At 43.6% G+C, this 19,205-nt stretch overlaps 1 protein-coding gene across 1 annotated transcript; it reads left to right on the forward strand.

Moving 5' to 3' along the window:
• Positions 1-250: 250 nt before the first annotated feature.
• GLRX5 (glutaredoxin 5) lies at positions 251-7,598 on the forward strand. Its single transcript, XM_072865039.1, has 2 exons — positions 251-599; positions 6,203-7,598. The coding sequence occupies exons 1-2, from the start codon at positions 287-289 to the stop codon at positions 6,379-6,381; spliced, it is 492 nt and encodes a 163-aa protein (XP_072721140.1). The 5' UTR covers positions 251-286; the 3' UTR covers positions 6,382-7,598.
• The last annotated feature ends 11,607 nt before the right edge of the window (positions 7,599-19,205 follow it).

Here is a 19,205-nt window from a genome sequence, read left to right on the forward strand (position 1 = left end):
TCACCAAATCATGTCGGATTGACAGGTGCTTCTCCCAATACAAATGCAGCGGCGCCGTTCCCTCTACAAATAGGAAGACGAGGTACCCTCGGGGTTGCTGGGTGGGACAAGGCTCTCTGTATCGCCAGGCCACTGGCTGCCGGCGCTGATTGGCGGGGAGCTGCGCCTATGCGGAGGAGACGCTCCCCCGCGGCCTTTCCCGCTCTCCGCCAATAGGCTCTCGGCGCTGGCTGGGGCCGGCGGAGCGCGGCGGGGCCGGCAGTGGGCGCGGGCGGCGGCGGGCAGCATGAGCGGCGTCGTGCGCGCGGCCTGGCGGTGGGGCGCCGCCGCCGCGCGGGGCCGGGCCGGGCGGCCGCTGAGCCAGGCGGCCGCCGGGGGGGCCGAGGGCGGCGGGGCCGAGGGCGGCAGCAGCTCGGGCTCGGGGTCGCGGGAGGCGGTGGAGCGGCTGGTGCGGGCGCACCCGGTGGTGGTGTTCATGAAGGGCAGCCCGGCGCAGCCCCTCTGCGGCTTCAGCAACGCCGTCGTGCAGATCCTGCGCCTGCACGGCGTGGAGGACTACCGCGCCCACGACGTCCTGCAGGACCCCGACCTCCGCCAAGGTCAGCGGCGGGCCGGGGCCGGGGCCGGGCGCGGCGGCTGCCGGGGGTCACCTTTGGGCGCCGCCTGCCCCGCTGCCGGCGCTTGCACGTAGCCTGAGCCTGTCCCGCGCTTCTCTTCGCGAAACGCCGCTCTGACGGGGCAGCGCCAGAGCCCCCGAGTACCGGTTTCCCCGTGGAAGGGCCCTCGGGAGGCCGCGGGGTGTGCAGCTGCGCTGGGAGTCGGGGCTGCCCTGCGGCCTCTGGCCGGCCCGGGGGTGCTGGAGCACCCCGCCGGGCACCGTGTGGCAGGGCACCGCCGGGCCCTGCTGGCTTCTCACGGGTGTAACTTGCTTTGCTCGCTTTCCTGGGGTTTGTGGTGGTGTTTCGTAAGCAGGCCGACGTCCCGGGGCTTGGGGGTTTGTGGAATTTGAAGCGTGTCACAGAGATGCGCCATTGAGGTTGCTTTGCCTGGACGTCCGCGCTTGGTTTCGGTAGCCCTTTCTGCGTCCAAGGGCGTCTTAGTTATCTGCAGAACACAGTTATGCTCACGGGGTGACTCGTGGAGATCGGGCTTCTCGTGCCACACTCCCTCGCCTAGTGAAGAGATACAAAGCTCCACTAGAAGACCCCTAAAATGCTTCACTATCCAGTCAGATGTTTTTGTTCCCTGTGAACAGTATGGTGAAACTTCATGAATGGCTTGGGCTTACACCGCTGTATTCCCTGCTGGCACTGCCTGCTGGGGTTCTTTTGATAAAGTACAAAACTATGCTAATCATTTGCACAAGAAATATTTAGTAATAGTTTCACCGTTACTCCCTGAGTGGTAGGAGCTATTCTATGTAAGGTTTTTTGCTAATTGAAGAAGGCTAGTATTCTGTTCTCATAATGCTTTTCTTCCTTCTTTCCTTCTTCAGTGTGCATAACTGACTGTTAAGGTTTTATGTGGTTATTTGAGAAAGTTTTAAAACAAAAAATAAAAGTATGTAGTAATTAGTCTTGCAGGTGCATGGCATTAACAGTTCTTGTCCAGAATACACTAAAATGTGCTTTAAATCCACATGCTGGCACGTATCAGGTGACTTCCTTCTCCTGTGTTTTTGGTGTCATCTGACTAATTAAGTTTTTCATTAGCTTTTAGCCAAAAGGCTGATTTTTCCAATCCTTCCTTGCTTTTCAGTTCACAGGTATAATAGTTGGTATAGTATAAAAGCTTAAACACTGGCATTTGGGCGTGATGACGTTTTTTGTTAATGAATGTTGGTTTTGTTCAGGTAAACCTTCTACTGCCTTTGGCGGGTGAGCAAATTGTGGTAGTTTTCTAAACTTTATTTACATATCTAAATTTATTAAACTTACGGTTTACTAGAACAAACTCATAAACTAAAAAGGAGGAAACAAAACCTTGAAATCAAACTATCAGCATTTCACTTTTGGTTGAGAGGGCTTTTGCGAGTCCTTGAATGGGCAATGCTTTTGTCATTTAGAATCTCTGGGCCTTGACCATGTGAATATATAGTATTTTCTTCCTATGTAACAGGAACATCTCCCTTCTGCGCATAGTAAATGGCTTGTGCTAGGTGATCCGAGAGGTTATTGTCCTCCTGGCTACCTGAGCTTTAAATTGAAATTAGTGGTTTGATCCGGACTGTTTGGCTAAGCCGCACTGAATGCAGTAATGGAGCATACACTTGCACAATATCCTGCTGGTTCTCAGGTGCTTAAAGAAGTTGTTCTGTTCCCTTTCATGAACCAGCTTTGGCACTTGTCGGACTGCATGGAGAGCCAGCTCAGTTTATTAACTGGATCACTGGGCGTGCAAGTTGAACTAGCTTGTTGTACTGTGAGGTGAGTGCCAGAGCCAGCACCAGGCATGGAGCCTTGAAGTGAAGAGTTGGGGAACAACACTGCTGCTTTCAAGGCCAGCAGACTGTCATATTGCTTCAACTGTATTACCTGCTGCACCCTAAAGAGCCCGTGTATGCCTGCTTCTGTGGATGGCAGTCTCTGACAGAGGAGAGGGTAGGGCTGCTGGAAGCTGTAGCTCTGTAAGTTGCCAAATGTGATTCAGCAGTGGCTGCCTGAACGCCCTCTTAGTCTCCTCCCAGAGCTGGCCTCAGGTGCTGAAAAGTTATAGATATGCAGCATGTGACGCTTTCCTAAGCCCTCTCTGTGAACATAATTTGCACTGTATGCATGTGGGGTTAGCAAGGGGATGCTGAGCCTTTAGCTATGAAAACATCTGTCAACTAAAGATTGATCTGCAAGGAGATTAGTGTATGTGAGCTGGTCACCAGCTTCGTAGTCAGCTGAACATAATTTAATGCTTGCATATATGTATGCTTATACCATTTGTAGTAAGAGCAGGCTGTTGCAGACAGGCTGTTGCAAAACAGGCTGTTGCAAACAGGTTCAGGCATGTTTGAAGTGCTGGTTGATTTTTTCCCTGTACCTATTGAAACACCTTATTTTCAGGTTGTTACAGTTCAACTGCTGAAACTTGCCTTGTGCTAAAATATGGCAAGGTGTAAAACCAAAACAACTCCCCTGCTTGCCTCTTCACCTAAAAGCACACTCAGATATGTGCAACTAAATAGTTATTGGTACTTCATGTGATTTATCTGAACTTGAGCTGAGGATATGCTTCCCTGACACACATCCTTCATTATTAAAGCTGGTTTAAGAGACCTTGGCACTCTCTTGGACTCCATGGCAATTCAAGTTTCTCTAAGTTGGCTCTTCCAGAAGTGATCCTGCTCTCAGCTGAGGGACAGCATTAGGCTGGTTCAGGTCACTAAGGTGGCAGAGAAGCTTGGGATGACATACTGGAAAAGCGGTGGTTTAAACTGGTTTGAACTGTTGTGGTAGTTCACCCTCAGATGATTTTAATTGTTGCTTTACATTACCTAAGCATGGGATGCTGCCAAGAGGGTGGTCTTGATCCTTCCTCCCAGCCTCGGGCTAGCCTTCCCTCAATCCTGCTTGCACCAGTACTAACGATCTCCATGAAAATGTGTTGCTTTTCTGAAGAAGGTGTGGTAGGAGTGAGAGTGGTTGCTTGTCATCTCCTTGATGTGGCCCATCATTCATTAGTGCTAATGCTGGCAAGGGAGAGGCTGAGAATTGGTAACTGAGGTTGGGGAAGTGGGGTGGGAGTGCACTAGGTACCCTTTTTAGTAGCACTTTGCACCGATGCTGGTTTCACAGTCATTTTAAAGTGTGTTAGCTCAGCTGTCAAACTGTAAACCTGATCTGTGGAGTATGGTTTTACAGAGCAAACAGTGGTTCAAAGCAGAAGCTGCAGCTTCTGAAGCCAGTGGGAAGTCTGGCTTCAGGGAGGGGGAAGGAGATCCCTTGGAGTGTCTGTACTGCCCGAGGATTCATCCCAAAAGCACATCCCAAGTGCAGCAAGTGTAGACCGGGCTAACCAGCTTTAACACTACTGAAATAGTATCAGTAACTGCTCTAGTAAGCTAGGAGTTGGTTAGCCGCTTCAGGAGGTGTTCAGTTTGTAATCTGGTTGAGCCTCGTGCATGCAGGCATTTAAAGCAGCTTGTCCAATACATGAAACGCTGATACAGAGCAGCTAAGCTTGTTTGTATGCGTATTTTTATCTGAAGTTGGATAGATCCTTGAAAGTACTATCAGTGCTTGTATGGATGTGCAATTGGGTCCTTGAAGAAAATATTTCTGTGAGAGAGTAATTGGTGTAATATTACCATGGAATGCTTACTGGCAGTAGGTTTATTATGCAGAGCCCTTGGTTCTCAATTAATGTTTAGCATTACAATACCTTAACAAAAACAAACCCTATTTTGTATCTGCAGTGGCTCCTTTGAATAGGGTTATCCTTGAGTGTTCCTTAGCATTGGGACTCCATTTTTCATTGCGACTGGGTTAAAAGATTTTTAGGACAGACCACTCTTGAGTGCTCAAAGACCAAGGAGTGTTTAAGAAAAGTACTGCTAAACCCAAGTTCACATCAAAACTACTAATTTCTGCAAACTGTATCTAAACAATTGAGAGGTTTTAATGAAACACTAGAGAAGTTACAGGTGGCGATGCTGGAGGTTAGGTTAGATGGTTTTGGGTTCCCATTGGCCTTGATTTATATGCTGAAATTTATATGCTAAATTTTGGACTTTTGAAGCATTGGTTGTCCATGCACAAAATCGTAAGTCAAAATAAAATCTCCTAGCTGATGTTGTACTTCATGGTTACGAAAACTTTGTCACAACAAAAAGTTTTTTCTAGATTACTGTTATTTTAGTGGATTTTTTTTTAAACACACTGGTATTTGAGTAAGGGGAATTATTAGCTCTTTTTCATCTTTTATGCATTAAAATCATAATTGTAATTGCATATTTATGCACTTATGCATATTTATTAAAAAAGAAAGTGTTTTAAGTTCCAATAAAGTAAGCATAATTTGCTTATATGGTTATTTTTTTACTTCAAATATTTTGATTTTACCTTTACAGTCTTTAGAGGTTAAAATGTTTTCCAAGGGCAAAGCAAATTCCCTTGTATTTTTTGCTACACAGGTCTAATATTTGCTGTTAGTACTTTGACAGCCTGTGCTAAAGCTCACACAGGCTTGTTTAGAGGGTTGACTTCCAAGGTGAATGGGCTCTGATGATCTGAAAAGGCACCTCTGTTGTCTGTAGGCTTAGATTTGCTATATGGGCTTTTGTGCCTTTGGTAGAAAAATTCCAGGCATTGCATATTGAAAATGTATAAAAATGTTGAATTCAAAACTTGGTATCTAAGGAAGTGCTGGTGGACTTGGTATAAGAGCATACAGATGTAGAATTTAACTGTTTCCTCTGCTACAGAAATAATGGCTTTCTGTGAAGGGTCATTTAAAAAGTGGCAAATTAGATATAATGATTCTTCCGTATAATTTTTTTGTGTGATGTCTGTAAGTGCAAGTTGGGATTCAATTTATACCAGCTGATCAGTTAATATTTTTGGATGGTCTTACACTTGTCTTCTATGAAGTATAGTTTTAAACTTTAATTCTGTACTTCATAATTGTGACCTGAGCTCTGTTTTGTTTTGTGAATACTTTAAGAGACTTCAGCCTTTGTGCCCCTCCCATGGGCTGTAAGGTCTGGCAATGAAAGATAAAGCAATTTGAAATTCATAAGGCTTCTAGAGGGGCGAATGTATCCTGCAATTGAAATTGCAGTAGTAAGTATGCCTGCGTGAATTCAGTAAAAACATAAAATATTTTAAAGTCCCTTTGGGAAATATAAAGGATAACTGAATGTAAACAGTTCTCAGTGTTTTCCAAGACTCTCATTAATTGATTGAAAAATCACGTTTGCTTGTTTCCTGGGAGGGAAAAGACACGCTACATTTTTCCAGCTCCTGTTTGTCGGTATAGGAGCTGACTCCATATCTTTCAACCCACATCTTTGAGTTGGAATGAGAAACAAACCTAACTTTAATGTAGTTTTTCTGATAGTGCTTCTGTTATATAGATACATTTTTGCTTCAGTGGGGAAGAAATGAAAATATCAATAGTTCTGTCAGGCTGAAGCAATGTATTCTGTTTAAAAACCCATTCTATTTGGAGAGGGGGGGAAAACCTTTAATGCTGTTATTTTTTTCTTATGCAGGAATAAAAAACTACTCTAACTGGCCTACCATCCCACAAGTATACCTCAATGGTGAATTCGTTGGTGGCTGTGACATACTCCTCCAGATGCATCAGAATGGGGATCTCGTAGAAGAGCTGAAGAAGCTAGGAATCCGTTCAGCACTTCTGGATGCAGAAAAAGACCAAGACAAAAAGTAAAATGAGCAAAAAAAGATGCTGTGACAGGAATAAAGCAAATCTTTGATAAGAACTTGTTACCAATAAAGCCTTATGTACTTTTGCTCAAAGACGGCATCTTTTTGAACTGACACTAAGATTTATCTGTGAATGTCTGTTAGCTCATGGTAAATGTAGTGATCTTGGTATTTTGATTTATCGATATTGTGAAAATTTGAGTATAACCACTGCACTGTAAAGCACACATTTGTGGAGATTGTGTTTAAAAAAAAAAAGTTCACTTCTAAAAGCATTGACTTCTTGATTGAGGAGGGAGTAAACCAAAAGGATTAATAATATTTTTATGGGTTTTGAGTGTGTGTTTCTCTGTTCTTTGATACACAAACCCATGCAAACAGTGTTTGTATTCCCTTGCTCCTCTTGAAAAAGTGTTAAGTAATAGTGCATCAGTTTTGCTGTATAACTCCTGGTGATAAGACTTCTTGAGAGCCTGTAAAACTTCTGTAATTGCATATGATGTAGGAGAAAAATAGTCTTCAAACAATATAGAAGGAAAAAAGATTATATGAGAGTGCATGAAATATACTTTTATTCCAAAGGGTAAAAATAAACAGACTTGTACAAATACATGTATAATTGTCATTATTACTTTGTAACATTCTGATGGCTTTTAAAAGATTGCAAAGAATTGTGCCTAAAGATTTTATAAAACCTTTTCTACCTCTTGCAAAGCAGCTTTTCCCCCCTGCTTATATACTTTGTATTGCAGTTCTGTGTCGGTGCTAAAATGTGGGAATTGTTTAAGGCTTCAGTATTCTAGCTTGAAATAGTACGGGAGAATACTTCAGTTACTACTGTAATCTTGTATTATTTGCCCGTTACTAAGTTATCTTTTTATATTTGTTGTATTTCCAAGTATGTTCTGACTGCTGTGCTTTGAAGAATATGGTCTTCAAACATGGGATTAACAGATGAAATGTTTCATGTACATGAGTGCAGTAGAGAGGCTACTGAATAGATAAATATTTCTTTGTGGAAAGTCCCTGAAGACTTCAATACCTATCTAAACACATTTCCCTAAGTTAAATTATATTAATCAGTGTAGCTTCAGCTGTACAGCAATACTGCTAAGGTTAAAGGCTAACCAAGCTGTTTCTAAATGCAGTTTACTTTTATTAATATAAACCAGTTTGCATGTGAATTAGGCAAATGATTGGAAATAAACTGTATTTTATGTTGATTGTCTACAATAGTTCCTCTTTATTTTAAATGACTAATGAAATTGTTACTAATCTTGATTTGAAACCTAAAATGTTTCCCACTGCATAGAATAGAAAATGTGTTTTAGAGAAAGGAAAAATTATGAATGGTCAGTGGAAGAGGAAGTCAGGACTGGAACTTGTAGACAAGAGAGATTTGATGGAAGTTCCAGTTCTAAATCTCTCCTGTCCACTTGAGCAATCTGTCCAGTGGAGAAACTATACTGGTACATTCTTCACAGAATTTGCCAAACTGGTTACAGTAAGCTTACTGTATAGTTTTAATGCAATCAGTATCACCAGGATTAAATACAGTGTGTACATGCTCTATGTATTCACTTGTTTGGGACAGCTGCCCAGTACCAGTAGAGGTGACTGAATTACCACTGAGTATGAATAAGTTACGCTCGGAGGCAGTCACTTGTGACTGTTAGGCATGGAGATACAAGTGCAAGACTTTTTTGTTCATATACCACATCGCATTCATGAAATGCAAAGCTTTAGGTATAGATGAAGGTTAGTTCTGAGCATTTTAGTGCTGCCTCTCTTTGAATTCTAATTAATTCAGCTTTCTTATGGCTAATCTTTCACAAGTAGCTTTTGCCATTCGGAATGTAAAATGTTTAGAAAAATAAGTGAATTTCAAAAGTCTTTGGTTATTCGTTTCAAAAGACCTATTGAAATGGATGTACGCAGTAAACAAAGAATAAGGTAATGAGAATGAAATTATTTTCTGCTTCATTGGTTAACTTTTAGTCTGGCTACTAAATCAATCTGTTAAAAAACAAACCCCTAAATCTGCTGTTTCATAGAGCTTTATTCTTCTGTGAAAGCTGAATATTTTTCAGTACTATCTGCTACTAGTTTAACATAAAGGTAACTTAAGCATTGTCAGGTCGTCTTTTTCCTCTAAGCAGCAAATTTTTTCTCCCAGCATGAGTTCTTGCTTTTACCAAAACTGTGAAAGTTTTTCTACTTTCTCTATTTCCTTCCCCTTAGACTTTTTAGTTTTTAATTACTTGGTTAAAATTTTGCATAACATACATAGTAGTGTTTATATCAATCCTTTGCCCAATTGGAATGTGTTGTGAATGAGCAAGTAAAAGCAACAGTGATACCGTACAGCGTGTGTGACAAAGCCACAAGAGTGGGACTATAAAATGTGACTTCTGCCTGCGTTCCCATACAAGCCATATCTTTCCAAGCTCTGTGTGTATGAGCAGTTGTTCTACGTATTACATCTATATACACGCTCATGTTAATCCAACTGCAATAAAAAAATCACAGTCTACTTAAATAGTAAAACTTCAGATGCTCACAAAGAGGCTTATTTTGGGAGTTGACTCAGAGTATTTTCCCCCAGAAACTAGTTCTCAGTTAGGTTGACCATTTTAGAAGATGGGCAGTATCCTGCACTCTGCTCATCAACTTTTGTTGTCCCTCAGACTAGAGGCAAAAGGGAGCATGTGCTTCCAATCCAAAAGGGATGCTGCTGCAAATGAGCTGGGTTTTTTGAGAAAAAATCATGCCTCTCATTCATGAGAGATTTGCACCTGCTTTTCTCATGCTCTTTGGCAATGAGAGAAGGCAACTGATAATATTGGAGTCTAGGGTGACAATCAGTGGATGTGCTGAGCTGATACTGGGCGGCTGGTGCTAGCTGGAAAGGTCCATGAGGGGTCCCTGATCAGGAGGACGCAAAGGGTTCTGTGGGGGAAAGGGTGACTTTTTCCCCCCCAGGAGGAGCAGCTTGTCACAGGAGGCGAGGGGAATGATGGGGACAAAACACTGGTGCTGATGCTTGTGCTGCCCTGATCACACTGCAGTAAAACGAGACTGAAGAGGTAATAGTGCTCAGGAACATGGCTTGGGAAGGCTGGCTGAAGTTGCTGAGAAGGACAGCCAAGAGCAAAGATGGGGAGCTGCCCTTGCCATCTTTGGTGAAGAAAGAACCAAAGCTGCCTTGAGCTTGGTCTGCTGGGATAAGAACAAGGCGGGTGTCAGGGCTGTGCATGAGCGTTGTCACCTGCAGGGCTTCTACAGATCAAGGTTGGTTGTATGGAGCTACCACCTCCAAAATACCGCGTAGTCCCATTCCTGCTATTGTGTTCTAGTGTGTTGTGCTGGGCAGGCGTTCTGGCTGGCTGCTCATCCAGTGAGATGCTTCTGGACTCATTTTGGCTGTATTGCACTGCTGAGGGCTTACAATGAGATGAATGCATGTAAACTATTATCTATGATTGTTATTCTATTATTATAGGATTGTAGTATGAATGCTTGCCAAACTGGAAACCATTATCATAACTATTTGCATTTTATTCTGAGGATGCCCTTGGTGCTGCTGCTGTGGTAAAAGGCTGAGCTGAGTGGCCCAACCTGTTCACCAGATCATAAATTAAGCTAATCCTCTGCGTCTTCTAACACTTCTTGCCTCTTACATATGAAGCAAGGTCATCTGATTTAAGCAAATGAGATTCCAAAACCGATCTGGTGTCCTAAACCTTCACCAAAGAGGAGGTAGGCTTTCTTTGCTCTTGAACTGGTCCTGGCAGGAAGCAGAAGGAAGCAGGTTACAAACAATTGTTATTGTGCTGCTAGTGTTCATTTGGGCGAACTCAAATCAGTTAAACCAAAAGTTGTTTCCTTGAGAAAATGAGCTGTTAATAGCTCAGGACATCCTAATGGGTTACATGGCAAGTGTGTTTCTCAGCCCCAGTGACATTTTCCTTGCCTTAATTTTGCTAGCAAATGTTTGGATGTGGCCATATTCTCCTTTGCTTGTCTAGAAACCTTTGGCAGGATTTTTCCAGGAGTCAGTCAATGCTAACAAAGTGCATAGAAAACAATCAAGTGTGGGAACGTGAAATTGCAGAACTGTACCAAGGAAAATCTCTCCTGAGCTGGCACCAAGAATCCCATCAAGGCCCTGTCCGTGCCTGCATCTAAGGACAGAGCTTGCAGCCTTAGCAATAAATCCCTCTCTAATCCGGTTTGCATGTGCCTTCTGCAGAAACCAGATCTTCTTACACAGGGTTTTGTAATTACAGGATTGTGTAAGAAAAAAAACGCTTATTAGTTACAAGATATGCATTACCTGTTAAAGAGTCTCTGTGAGCAAAAGTGGAAAGACAATGAGGAAAGCTAAAGAGACTTTGAAGGTTTTGGGTTGTTTATTGTGCTGGGTGGTGGGTTGAGCTTGCTTTTTGTCTGAAAGGGTCGAGATGAAAACACTGCTCTGGAAGAGGCTGTTTTTCATTCTTTGGTTTTGACTTTATTGTTGGGATGCTGCTTGTTTCTTTGGATAGTTCTGTCTTACAGCACTGCTGTCTCTTATGTGGCCTGATCATGGCTATAGAAACTCCTGACTGGTTTAACTACTTGAGGCCTATCCTAACATACCTTTTAAGAAAAACAGGGTTTAGCTGCACAGAAAATAGGACTGAAGTAGCTAAGATCCTGATTTATAAACTTTCCCTTATCATCCAGCTTCTTGCACATGCCTTGTTTCACTGGAAATAAGGGAGTAGGCCAGGACCAAAGGTGGTTTTACTTAGAAAGACCATCGTACTGTATAAAAATTCGTGGTAGTCATAGGGTGTGGCTGAGAGGAACGTGCAGTGCTGTCTATACTGAGCAAGCATTCACATCTTTACAGTTTCAAAGATCAGACCCCAGAAATGCTTGCAGAGCAGCAGGCTGCTGGCTTGTGCTCCCCTCTCAAGAAGAAAGAAAACCTTTCAAGGGTGACTTTTATTCTCAAATGATTTTAGACCTTTTGTTTTAAGACCTTTTGAACCAGAGTAAATAAACAAACTAGACTTCCTTAAAGACAGAGGGAGTCACTAGAAACTTTTCTCTAGCTGTTGAAATACGTGCTGTGATTTCCAAAGTACCTTGTTTACCTTGAATATGTGCAGGTGGTGATGGTTTGTAGGGACCTAAGAAGAATCCAAGGGCCAAGCTCAATATTAATTTTGAAACAGCTTTGCTAATTAAAGAAGTTAATTCCAACAAGCAATGGAGGGACAATTATTTTTTTTTTTAAATTGTTGCAGCTGTTCTACATAAAAAGCCATGAGTCTGCTCCTACGCACACACTGAGATGCTGGCATGTATGTCTATGTTTTGGTAGTTATATGTTGTCCCTTCTAACATAAAGCTTGCACAGGGGGCTTACTTAGCATCTCTTAAAGATAAGCTTCTGTAAAATTGTACTTGACGTTTAACAGTGAATTGAGTCAAAAGGGGCTTTGGAGGAGTGCTGAATTAGAAAAAAAAAAATCATTGAACTACACTTTTTTGCTTGTTATATAAGCACATTCTTCAAAGCCTGAAGGAATTTATGTACAATTTAGCCTCAAAACAGTGAAGTAGGGCACTCAAATCTTCATTTTGCAGACTAATATAAACTGAAATACAGAGAAGTGATTTGCTACTTGTACTATAACAGCTACAGAGACAATAAAGTTTTGGAACCTTTAGTCTTAAACCTATGATCTAGTGAGTGAAGAAACACATGCTTTTACAGGGGTATCTCAGCAAGCATTTGAGAGCTTTCAAATACACACTACAGTGAGTAGCTTCGAAATACTACTTGTCAAACAAGATTTCCCAGTTGAATGGTAATACTATGAAACCTAACTTTTCTGTTCTTATCCACAATTTCACTCGTCTAAAAAATCGAAACCGCTCTGCAAGTAGATTTAGGTTTGGGTTTTTGGTTTGGGGTTGGGGTTTTTTTTGTTTTGTTTTGTTGTTTTTTGGTTTTTTGTTTTGGGATTTTTTTTTTGCTTAAGGAAAATTCAGGTATTCTCTGAAAAGTGGTGCCTTTTCATTACTTCAAAGAGGATGTGGTCCATGAAGACTGGGTACATATTCAAACCTTCACAGCTTGGAAGAGATCAGTTTTAGGGCTGGTATTCAAGAATGTCTCGTACTGCTGATTTTAGAAATACGCAGAATCTAGGACGTGCTTTCCTGCAGCGTTTAATGTATTTACTCATCCGTCTGCGATGCTCCCGGAGAGAGAAGCAGTAATACGTGAAAGGAAACAGGTGCAAGACGACTGATACCGTCGGAAAGGAAAGAAACTGAACATTTCGGGTGGCTCCAGGGGAAGGTTGCGCGGGTCTCCCTGGGGAGAGGCTCTCGGGGTGCGCTGCCGGCAGCCGGGCGGAGTGGCCGGGGCCACCCAGGAGATGGTGCTGTCGGACCGGGGAAGCGGCGCAGCCCTGACCCAGCAGCATCTCTCAATGCGGTCCTCCCTGTTTTCCATCTGTGTTGCATGTTATTCTTTGGGGTCCTTGTTTTCTTTTGGGAGAAGAAGGTGTCAGTGTTGAACCCGGAGCGTATCCCGGTCTGGTAGGTGATGCCGTTCCCAGACCGACAACCCTACGCCCTCGATGGAGATGATGCTAGAGCTTGAAGGCGATGTTTTTTCCTTGGACTGCGTGGCTGGCGAGATGGTAACACCGAGGCGGGGAGCAGCTTCACAGCTCATTGCCCTCATCGGAGCAACCGCCTGAGCAGTGCCGTGCCAACGCCAACCGTTTGCCGGGTGCCCGCTGCATCGCGGCGAGGGGTGGGGAGCAGCGCGCCCGCTTGCAGGGGCTCCTTGGGGACCCGCCGCCTGCCAGCTTCCCTCCGCCGGCCTCTGAGGTGGCCTGTCCCCAAATACACTTGTCTGGGAAAGGTAAGGGCAAGGGCATCTCTGTTGCTCCGCGGCGAGGACTCGAGCGGGGCCGAGCATGGGGCGCGATGCCATTTTGCCTCCGGTGCGCGGCGGGTGCAGGATGCGCAGAGCAGAGGTGCAGCAAGCACCCGATGGGGCGTGCAGCTCCGGGGCACCCTCACCCCATGTCTCGGAGCACGAGGCATCCACCTCCCTCCTGTGCGGGCGGGCCGCAGCGAGCACATGGGTCTGCAGCCGGTTCGGGATGGGAAAATTTGAGGTGGCAATGGGGAATTTGGGTTTCTATCAGCCCAGGGTGTCTCAGCAGGCAGTGGCAGGAGGTCAGATGATTGTGGTGAAGTTTTCTGTTGATTTGTTATTTTATTAGTGTCCTCTCATTGGGTTCAGAGGCTTCAAATTTGGCCAGACAAGAGCAGCAGGAGCTGGATCAGGTCAGTGGATGCCCCGGTAGTGGCTGTAGCAGCATGAAGTCACCAGACTGGGTATTTACAACATATTTAATGGAAAAGTTCAGTAAAGGCCTTTTCCCCAGTTGCAGGAGGGCTTATGTCTCTGAGTGTTTCTGCATGCGTAACCAGGCAGTGACCGGGGTTCTATGCGTGATATAAATCAGTGGCTCTAATTCCCCCAGTCTTCTACCTGGGCTGTTTTCTGTCTGAACGGGTATTACCAAAATTAGGTCTTCTTACGTTCAGGCGCAGAGGCAGACAGCAAGCCTACTGCAGGTATTTGGGTGGTTTACAAGGTCTCACTAAATGCAGCTGCCGTTCTGCTATGAAGTCATTTTGAGGTTGTTGCACCCAGTACTCTGTGGTTGAAGTGAGCGTGGCCACCAGTGGCAAAGCGGTTGGTGGGGAGAGAGCCATCCACGGGGAGGATGGCCAAACCACACGTGGTGTGGACCCACCAGGGAGGCCAGTAAAGGATGTGAGGATTATGTCTGTTGTGCTGCATTTCATCTCCTCTCTTCCTAAACCATCAACAATAATTCGGTGTTTAGCCTTGCCAGGGGTTGTGGCAGGCAGAGCAGTACTAATTCTTGTTGTCTTTTCCATGGCCAGAGGTAGGCTGACTTTTTGAATTTTTTTTTTTCAACTACTTGCTAACAATAAATGATTTAAAGCTCAGCTGACACATTGTGGGGGCTTTTACTGCCTGACAAATCATTTGGCAAGGCACGGGGAGGGAGCTGGGTAGGGAAGGGGTCGAGGAACTCTGTTGTCCAGCGGTAATTACGTGTGTCAGCAGCAGGAAACCAGAAGAAACTACTGAAGAAGCTTCTAACAATTTAGGAAGGAGCATAACAGAAATAAAGCAGCCCAAAGCAAGGCTGTTCAAATATCGTTGCTTTTCATGTGGACTTGAGGTACAATTCAGCTTGCTCCACTGAAGAACGGTCAAGTTTTAGGGCTAGGACTGGATGTTGCTCAAACCCAGGCCTCAGGAGTGAGTGGAGATGGTAAGCAGGAGCTGGTTTAGGGCTCAGGCCACAATTTTAATGCCATCAACGTGGCCCTGCACATCTCTGTCTTGGAAAGATATGTATGTATTGCTATGTATTAAAGGGGAGCCTCAGCGGGCACCAGTTACATATTTGAGGTTGTTGCACTCTGTGGTTGAAGTGAGCGTGGCCGCCAGTGGCAAAGCGGTTGGTGAGGAGAGTTGGTAAGTTACACGTTTGGTTTTAGGGACCCTTTTGCACTGAACTCTTGGATAAAATAAAGTGCTAAGGATCAGCACAATGACTCAAACCTAGGAGACCTCTCTCCCCTGAGATCCCAAACCCCCAAGCTATAGCATCAGGCTTCCTTTCACCCCAGAAGCTTTGCCGTCCTTTCTGAGCTGTGCCCCAACAAGTGGGAGAGCATGTGCTCTCTTCTCTCCCAGCACCTGGTGCCCTGCCTGGTGGCCAGGTGTTTCATCTGAGATGGGCAATGCTGGCTTGACCTCTCTCGCGTGCAGCCTTTCCATGCCCAGAAGCAAGTACTATAGTCACTGTGCTGTTGCAGAAAGGCAGCTTCCACCACTGGTTGTTACTGGTACGGACTACACACTCCAGGTTTGCGAGTTACTGCCTGGTTTCTGCCTTCGGCAGGTCTACAACAGGGGGTAGGTGCCTTTTTTTTCAGCCTGGGCCAGAGACATAAGTAGCTATGGAATTCCAGACCAAAATTTCCCTTTTTTAGGTGCCTAAATCCTGATATTCTGATTTTGGGTTCTTGATCTTAAGCAACATGCAGGAAGGAATTCAAGACAAGATTGCAACTAAAGCTGCTAACAGACATATTAATGCAATATGGTGCAGTAGCTTAGTGGGAAATAAAGTACAGAAAAGTGACTGCAATTTGAACTTCAGAATATCTGGGTTTTGGTCACGTGGAAAGGGCTAGTCAAGAAAGCTTCTGAGGAAAGAAGAAAAGGAAGTACGGGAAGAAAAAGTAGTACAGGAAGAAAAATCCTGAAAGATGCCATGAATTCCACTTAAGAACAATAATAGAGTCTGGAGGGCATGTATGCTGCTAAAGAACATAATACTAGGCAGGCAAAGAGTAAACCAGTGCAACTGAATGGCAGGGCTGGAGAGCTTTTTTGAGTCAAACGGGAATCTTTCGAAATTTGAAAGTCTAACCTTAGCATACCAAAACATTGGCGCATTAATTCATGTAAAGACTAGATGAAAGGGAAATTAAAAGGAAATACAGTGGACTGCAAACAGCTAAAGTTATAGAATAAGAATGCTTCAGGTTTATCAGTCAGAAGAGTAGGAATAATTAATTGGTAGTTCAGAAACTGGATCACTGAAGATTAAAGGCAAAAATTAAAGAAGATAAAGACGTTGCTGAGAATCTAAATTATTTCTTTGCATCACTTCAGCACAGAGAATATCAGAGCAATACCTACTGGGACTTGCTCTTTTCTGGTAATCAAGATGTGTCAGAAGAAGAGCTGGAACAAATCGATAATTTAAAAAGCAGCAAATCATCAGCTCCAGATGGTACATTGAAAAGTTCTGAAGGAGCTTAGTGTGAAATAGCTGATCTGCAGCAAAAGTATGCTTTCCCTAATTAAAAACAGCTCTTTCATTGGAGAAGTGGAGGGTAACAATTATATTAGAAGTTAAAAACAGGATTGAGATAATTTAGAGGAAGGCCTCTCTTTACCCAGGCATACATTTCTGTTTTATAAACTGGTTGAAAACAGAATGTAAAGTAGGAAAACAAACCAAAAAAGGGAAGATGGTGTCATGACAGCATCTAAAGAGCAAGGTTTCTGCAGAGAAAAATCATGCCTCATAATTAATCTGTTATAACTCCATCTGGACCAGTCTCGTCATGCAGAAAGAAGAAACAACCACTGTAATTTAGATAAACTTCAAGGACCTTTGGCCTAAGTAGGATACTGTGAATCAAAGAGTGGAAGCTTGCTGCATATCTCTTGGATGATGTGACCGTGCCAGGCTGCATGTCCAAAAAGCCCTGACCCCACTCTGTGATGGCGTGATCCCACCCAAGTGACACCAAGCCCTGCTTTCAGCTGCCTTGGGAGGTGAGAAACCAAGAAAGGGGATGAGTGATCTGTTTTCAGCTTCTGAGAGAGGTTAGCCGCAGGTTGTTTCTGTATGTCTGTTATGTTTACGAGTCTGAAAAGGTGAATATTGTTGAGAAAGACGACACACTGCTTTTAAATTTTAAGTCCTACAGAGGATGTAAAGGCTGTTCCGGGGAACTGCAGGAGGGCAGAAACTGGGAGTTGAGGAGCATCAGTGGCAGCTGTGGTGGGGGGATCTCCCTGCAGGTAGCACCAAGATAGCAGCTTTGTGGTGGATGCATACATAGGGAAAGAAAAATATTAATTAAATATAAGTTGAAGTTAAGACCCTTCAACTTGTTAGGTAAAGCCAGGGGCTGGCTGGCTGAATTCTCTTTACCACTGTCATGTCACTCACTAGAGGTACATATAGTACTATTTCTTTAAAAAAGAGATCTTGAATTAGCTATGTAACAGGAGGAATTTGGTATAAGGGAAACAGAAAATGAACATGGCAAAGAATCTAACTTCCGAAGAAGAAGGAAAAAGGAATGTATTAATTTTCCCCCCAAATGCCATGCATGAATTAATTAGATACAGTTTCAACATCAACATCATTTAACAACATCCCTGTATGTTTATAGTGAATACTCTGGATGAGCTGAGAGGAAAATGTCATCGGAATCCATACCTTTACCCTTAACAATGTGGTTTTTTCTATCTTAATTTTATGCAAATTGGGATGATTTGTGGCCTCCTCATTGTGTTCTTTGTTCCCATGTGCTGCTGCAAAGGTACCCACCTGCTTCCATGCTGCCAGCGAAGGCTGACAAACTGCCCATGTTACCTGGAAAAAAAAATCTCAGTAGGATTCTGTGGAACAGGGAACAGTTTTAAGAAAAAAACCAAAACACATTAACAAATATTTCATGCCCAGACCCTTTGTTAGTAGAAATCAGCAGTTTTCATAAACTTCAACCAGTGGTTCTTCCCTCTTTTATACAGACAACAGAACTACTACCTCCTTGTTTCCACTTCTCCTTTATCCTTTGTTTTTGCTTGTCAGTCCTCCTCCATTTCTTCTGATCTCTCCTTCCATGTATTCTTCCCTCGTTCCTAGGTTCTCCCCTTCCTTGCCTCCCTTTCCCAGGCACGTGATGCTGCTGTTGCTCATCTTCCTCTGTCCCTGCTGCTGCCTCCTCACAGCATTGTCAGCTCACAGCTGGACTGATTCTGGTGCCCAGCCAGAGTCAATTATGCCAGCACAGCTAATTAGAAGGCATAGGATGCTATGCCTCATTCTTGAGATCTGTACCTCTGAACATCACAGTGTGCTCTGCTTATTAGAAAATACTGATTTATAGTAACATTAAATGATACAAAGTAAAAAGAAAAGAAAAATTGATTTAGGGGCTTCTGGAATAGCCCTGCTGGTTTTCTCTCTTCTCTATTCTGTACAATTATTTTCATATCAGTAAGCTCCAGTATACAGCATTTCTAGAGTTTCACTGGGTATCTGCAGCAGCTTCAGCCACAAGATGCCTGAAGAAGCTCAATATTTATGGGTGATAAACTAGAATGTAGATTTTAGAAAGACTGTGTTTCACCTTTTCCTTTAAATTTTCTGTGCAGTCACAGAAGGGAGGAAAGGATGGTGCAGAGATGCCCAGGATACCTTTAAATTAGCTAATTTAGATGCAAAATCGGTTTAGCCATGGCAGCATGGAGCAGAGCAGCATGGCTGATTCACTCAGCTCCCCAACAGTCCCGAGGGTTCTGCTGCTCAGCTTTTTCACTGCTCTTCTAGGAGAAAAGTCTCCCCTCTCTAATGCCGTGGGATGCTGTGGCTCATGTTGTCACACAGTAATTCAGCTGCTTGATGTGACAGTTTGATGATATGCAGGCTTGTGGGCTGTTCCAGATGCAAGATCCACAGTAGAGTTGAATTGCTAACACTTCAGGGTCAGTAGGTTTGGGTCCTTCCTTTCTGTTTATAAAAACACCAATAACTGTCAAAGCTCAAGAGAACTAAGACCCTACAAAAAACTTGAACCACTTTTACATCAATGCCATCATCAAATGTTTCTTTAGAGCTAGTTTCCATGTCTGAGTCTCAGACCAACATGCAGTGATCTTGTTACTTCTACACCAGCAGAATAGCAGAGAGCTCTGACATCTCTTCCAATACCCAAAACTACTCTGGGCTAGATAACACGGTGTTGGTGATGGTCGCCTAAAGCAATTCTCAAAACCACTTTATTCCTCATTAAGACAAAGAAAATTTTCCTCCTCAGTAGCAGAACTATGGAGTGGGAAATAGAGATTATAGGCACAGTCTTGGGGAAAAGCTTTGAGTTAATTATCAA

This window comes from Ciconia boyciana, chromosome 6, assembly GCF_034638445.1.
Source record: "Ciconia boyciana chromosome 6, ASM3463844v1, whole genome shotgun sequence".
Classification (NCBI taxonomy): domain Eukaryota; kingdom Metazoa; phylum Chordata; class Aves; order Ciconiiformes; family Ciconiidae; genus Ciconia; species Ciconia boyciana.

Bases quoted from the DNA above. Each gene is read 5' to 3' on its own strand.
- GLRX5 (XM_072865039.1), top strand. From the start codon at position 287: ATGAGCGGCGTCGTGCGCGCGGCCTGGCGGTGGGGCGCCGCCGCCGCG. The intron at 600-6,202 runs GTCAGCGGCGGG...TTTCTTATGCAG, and splicing joins GGACCCCGACCTCCGCCAAG to GAATAAAAAACTACTCTAAC.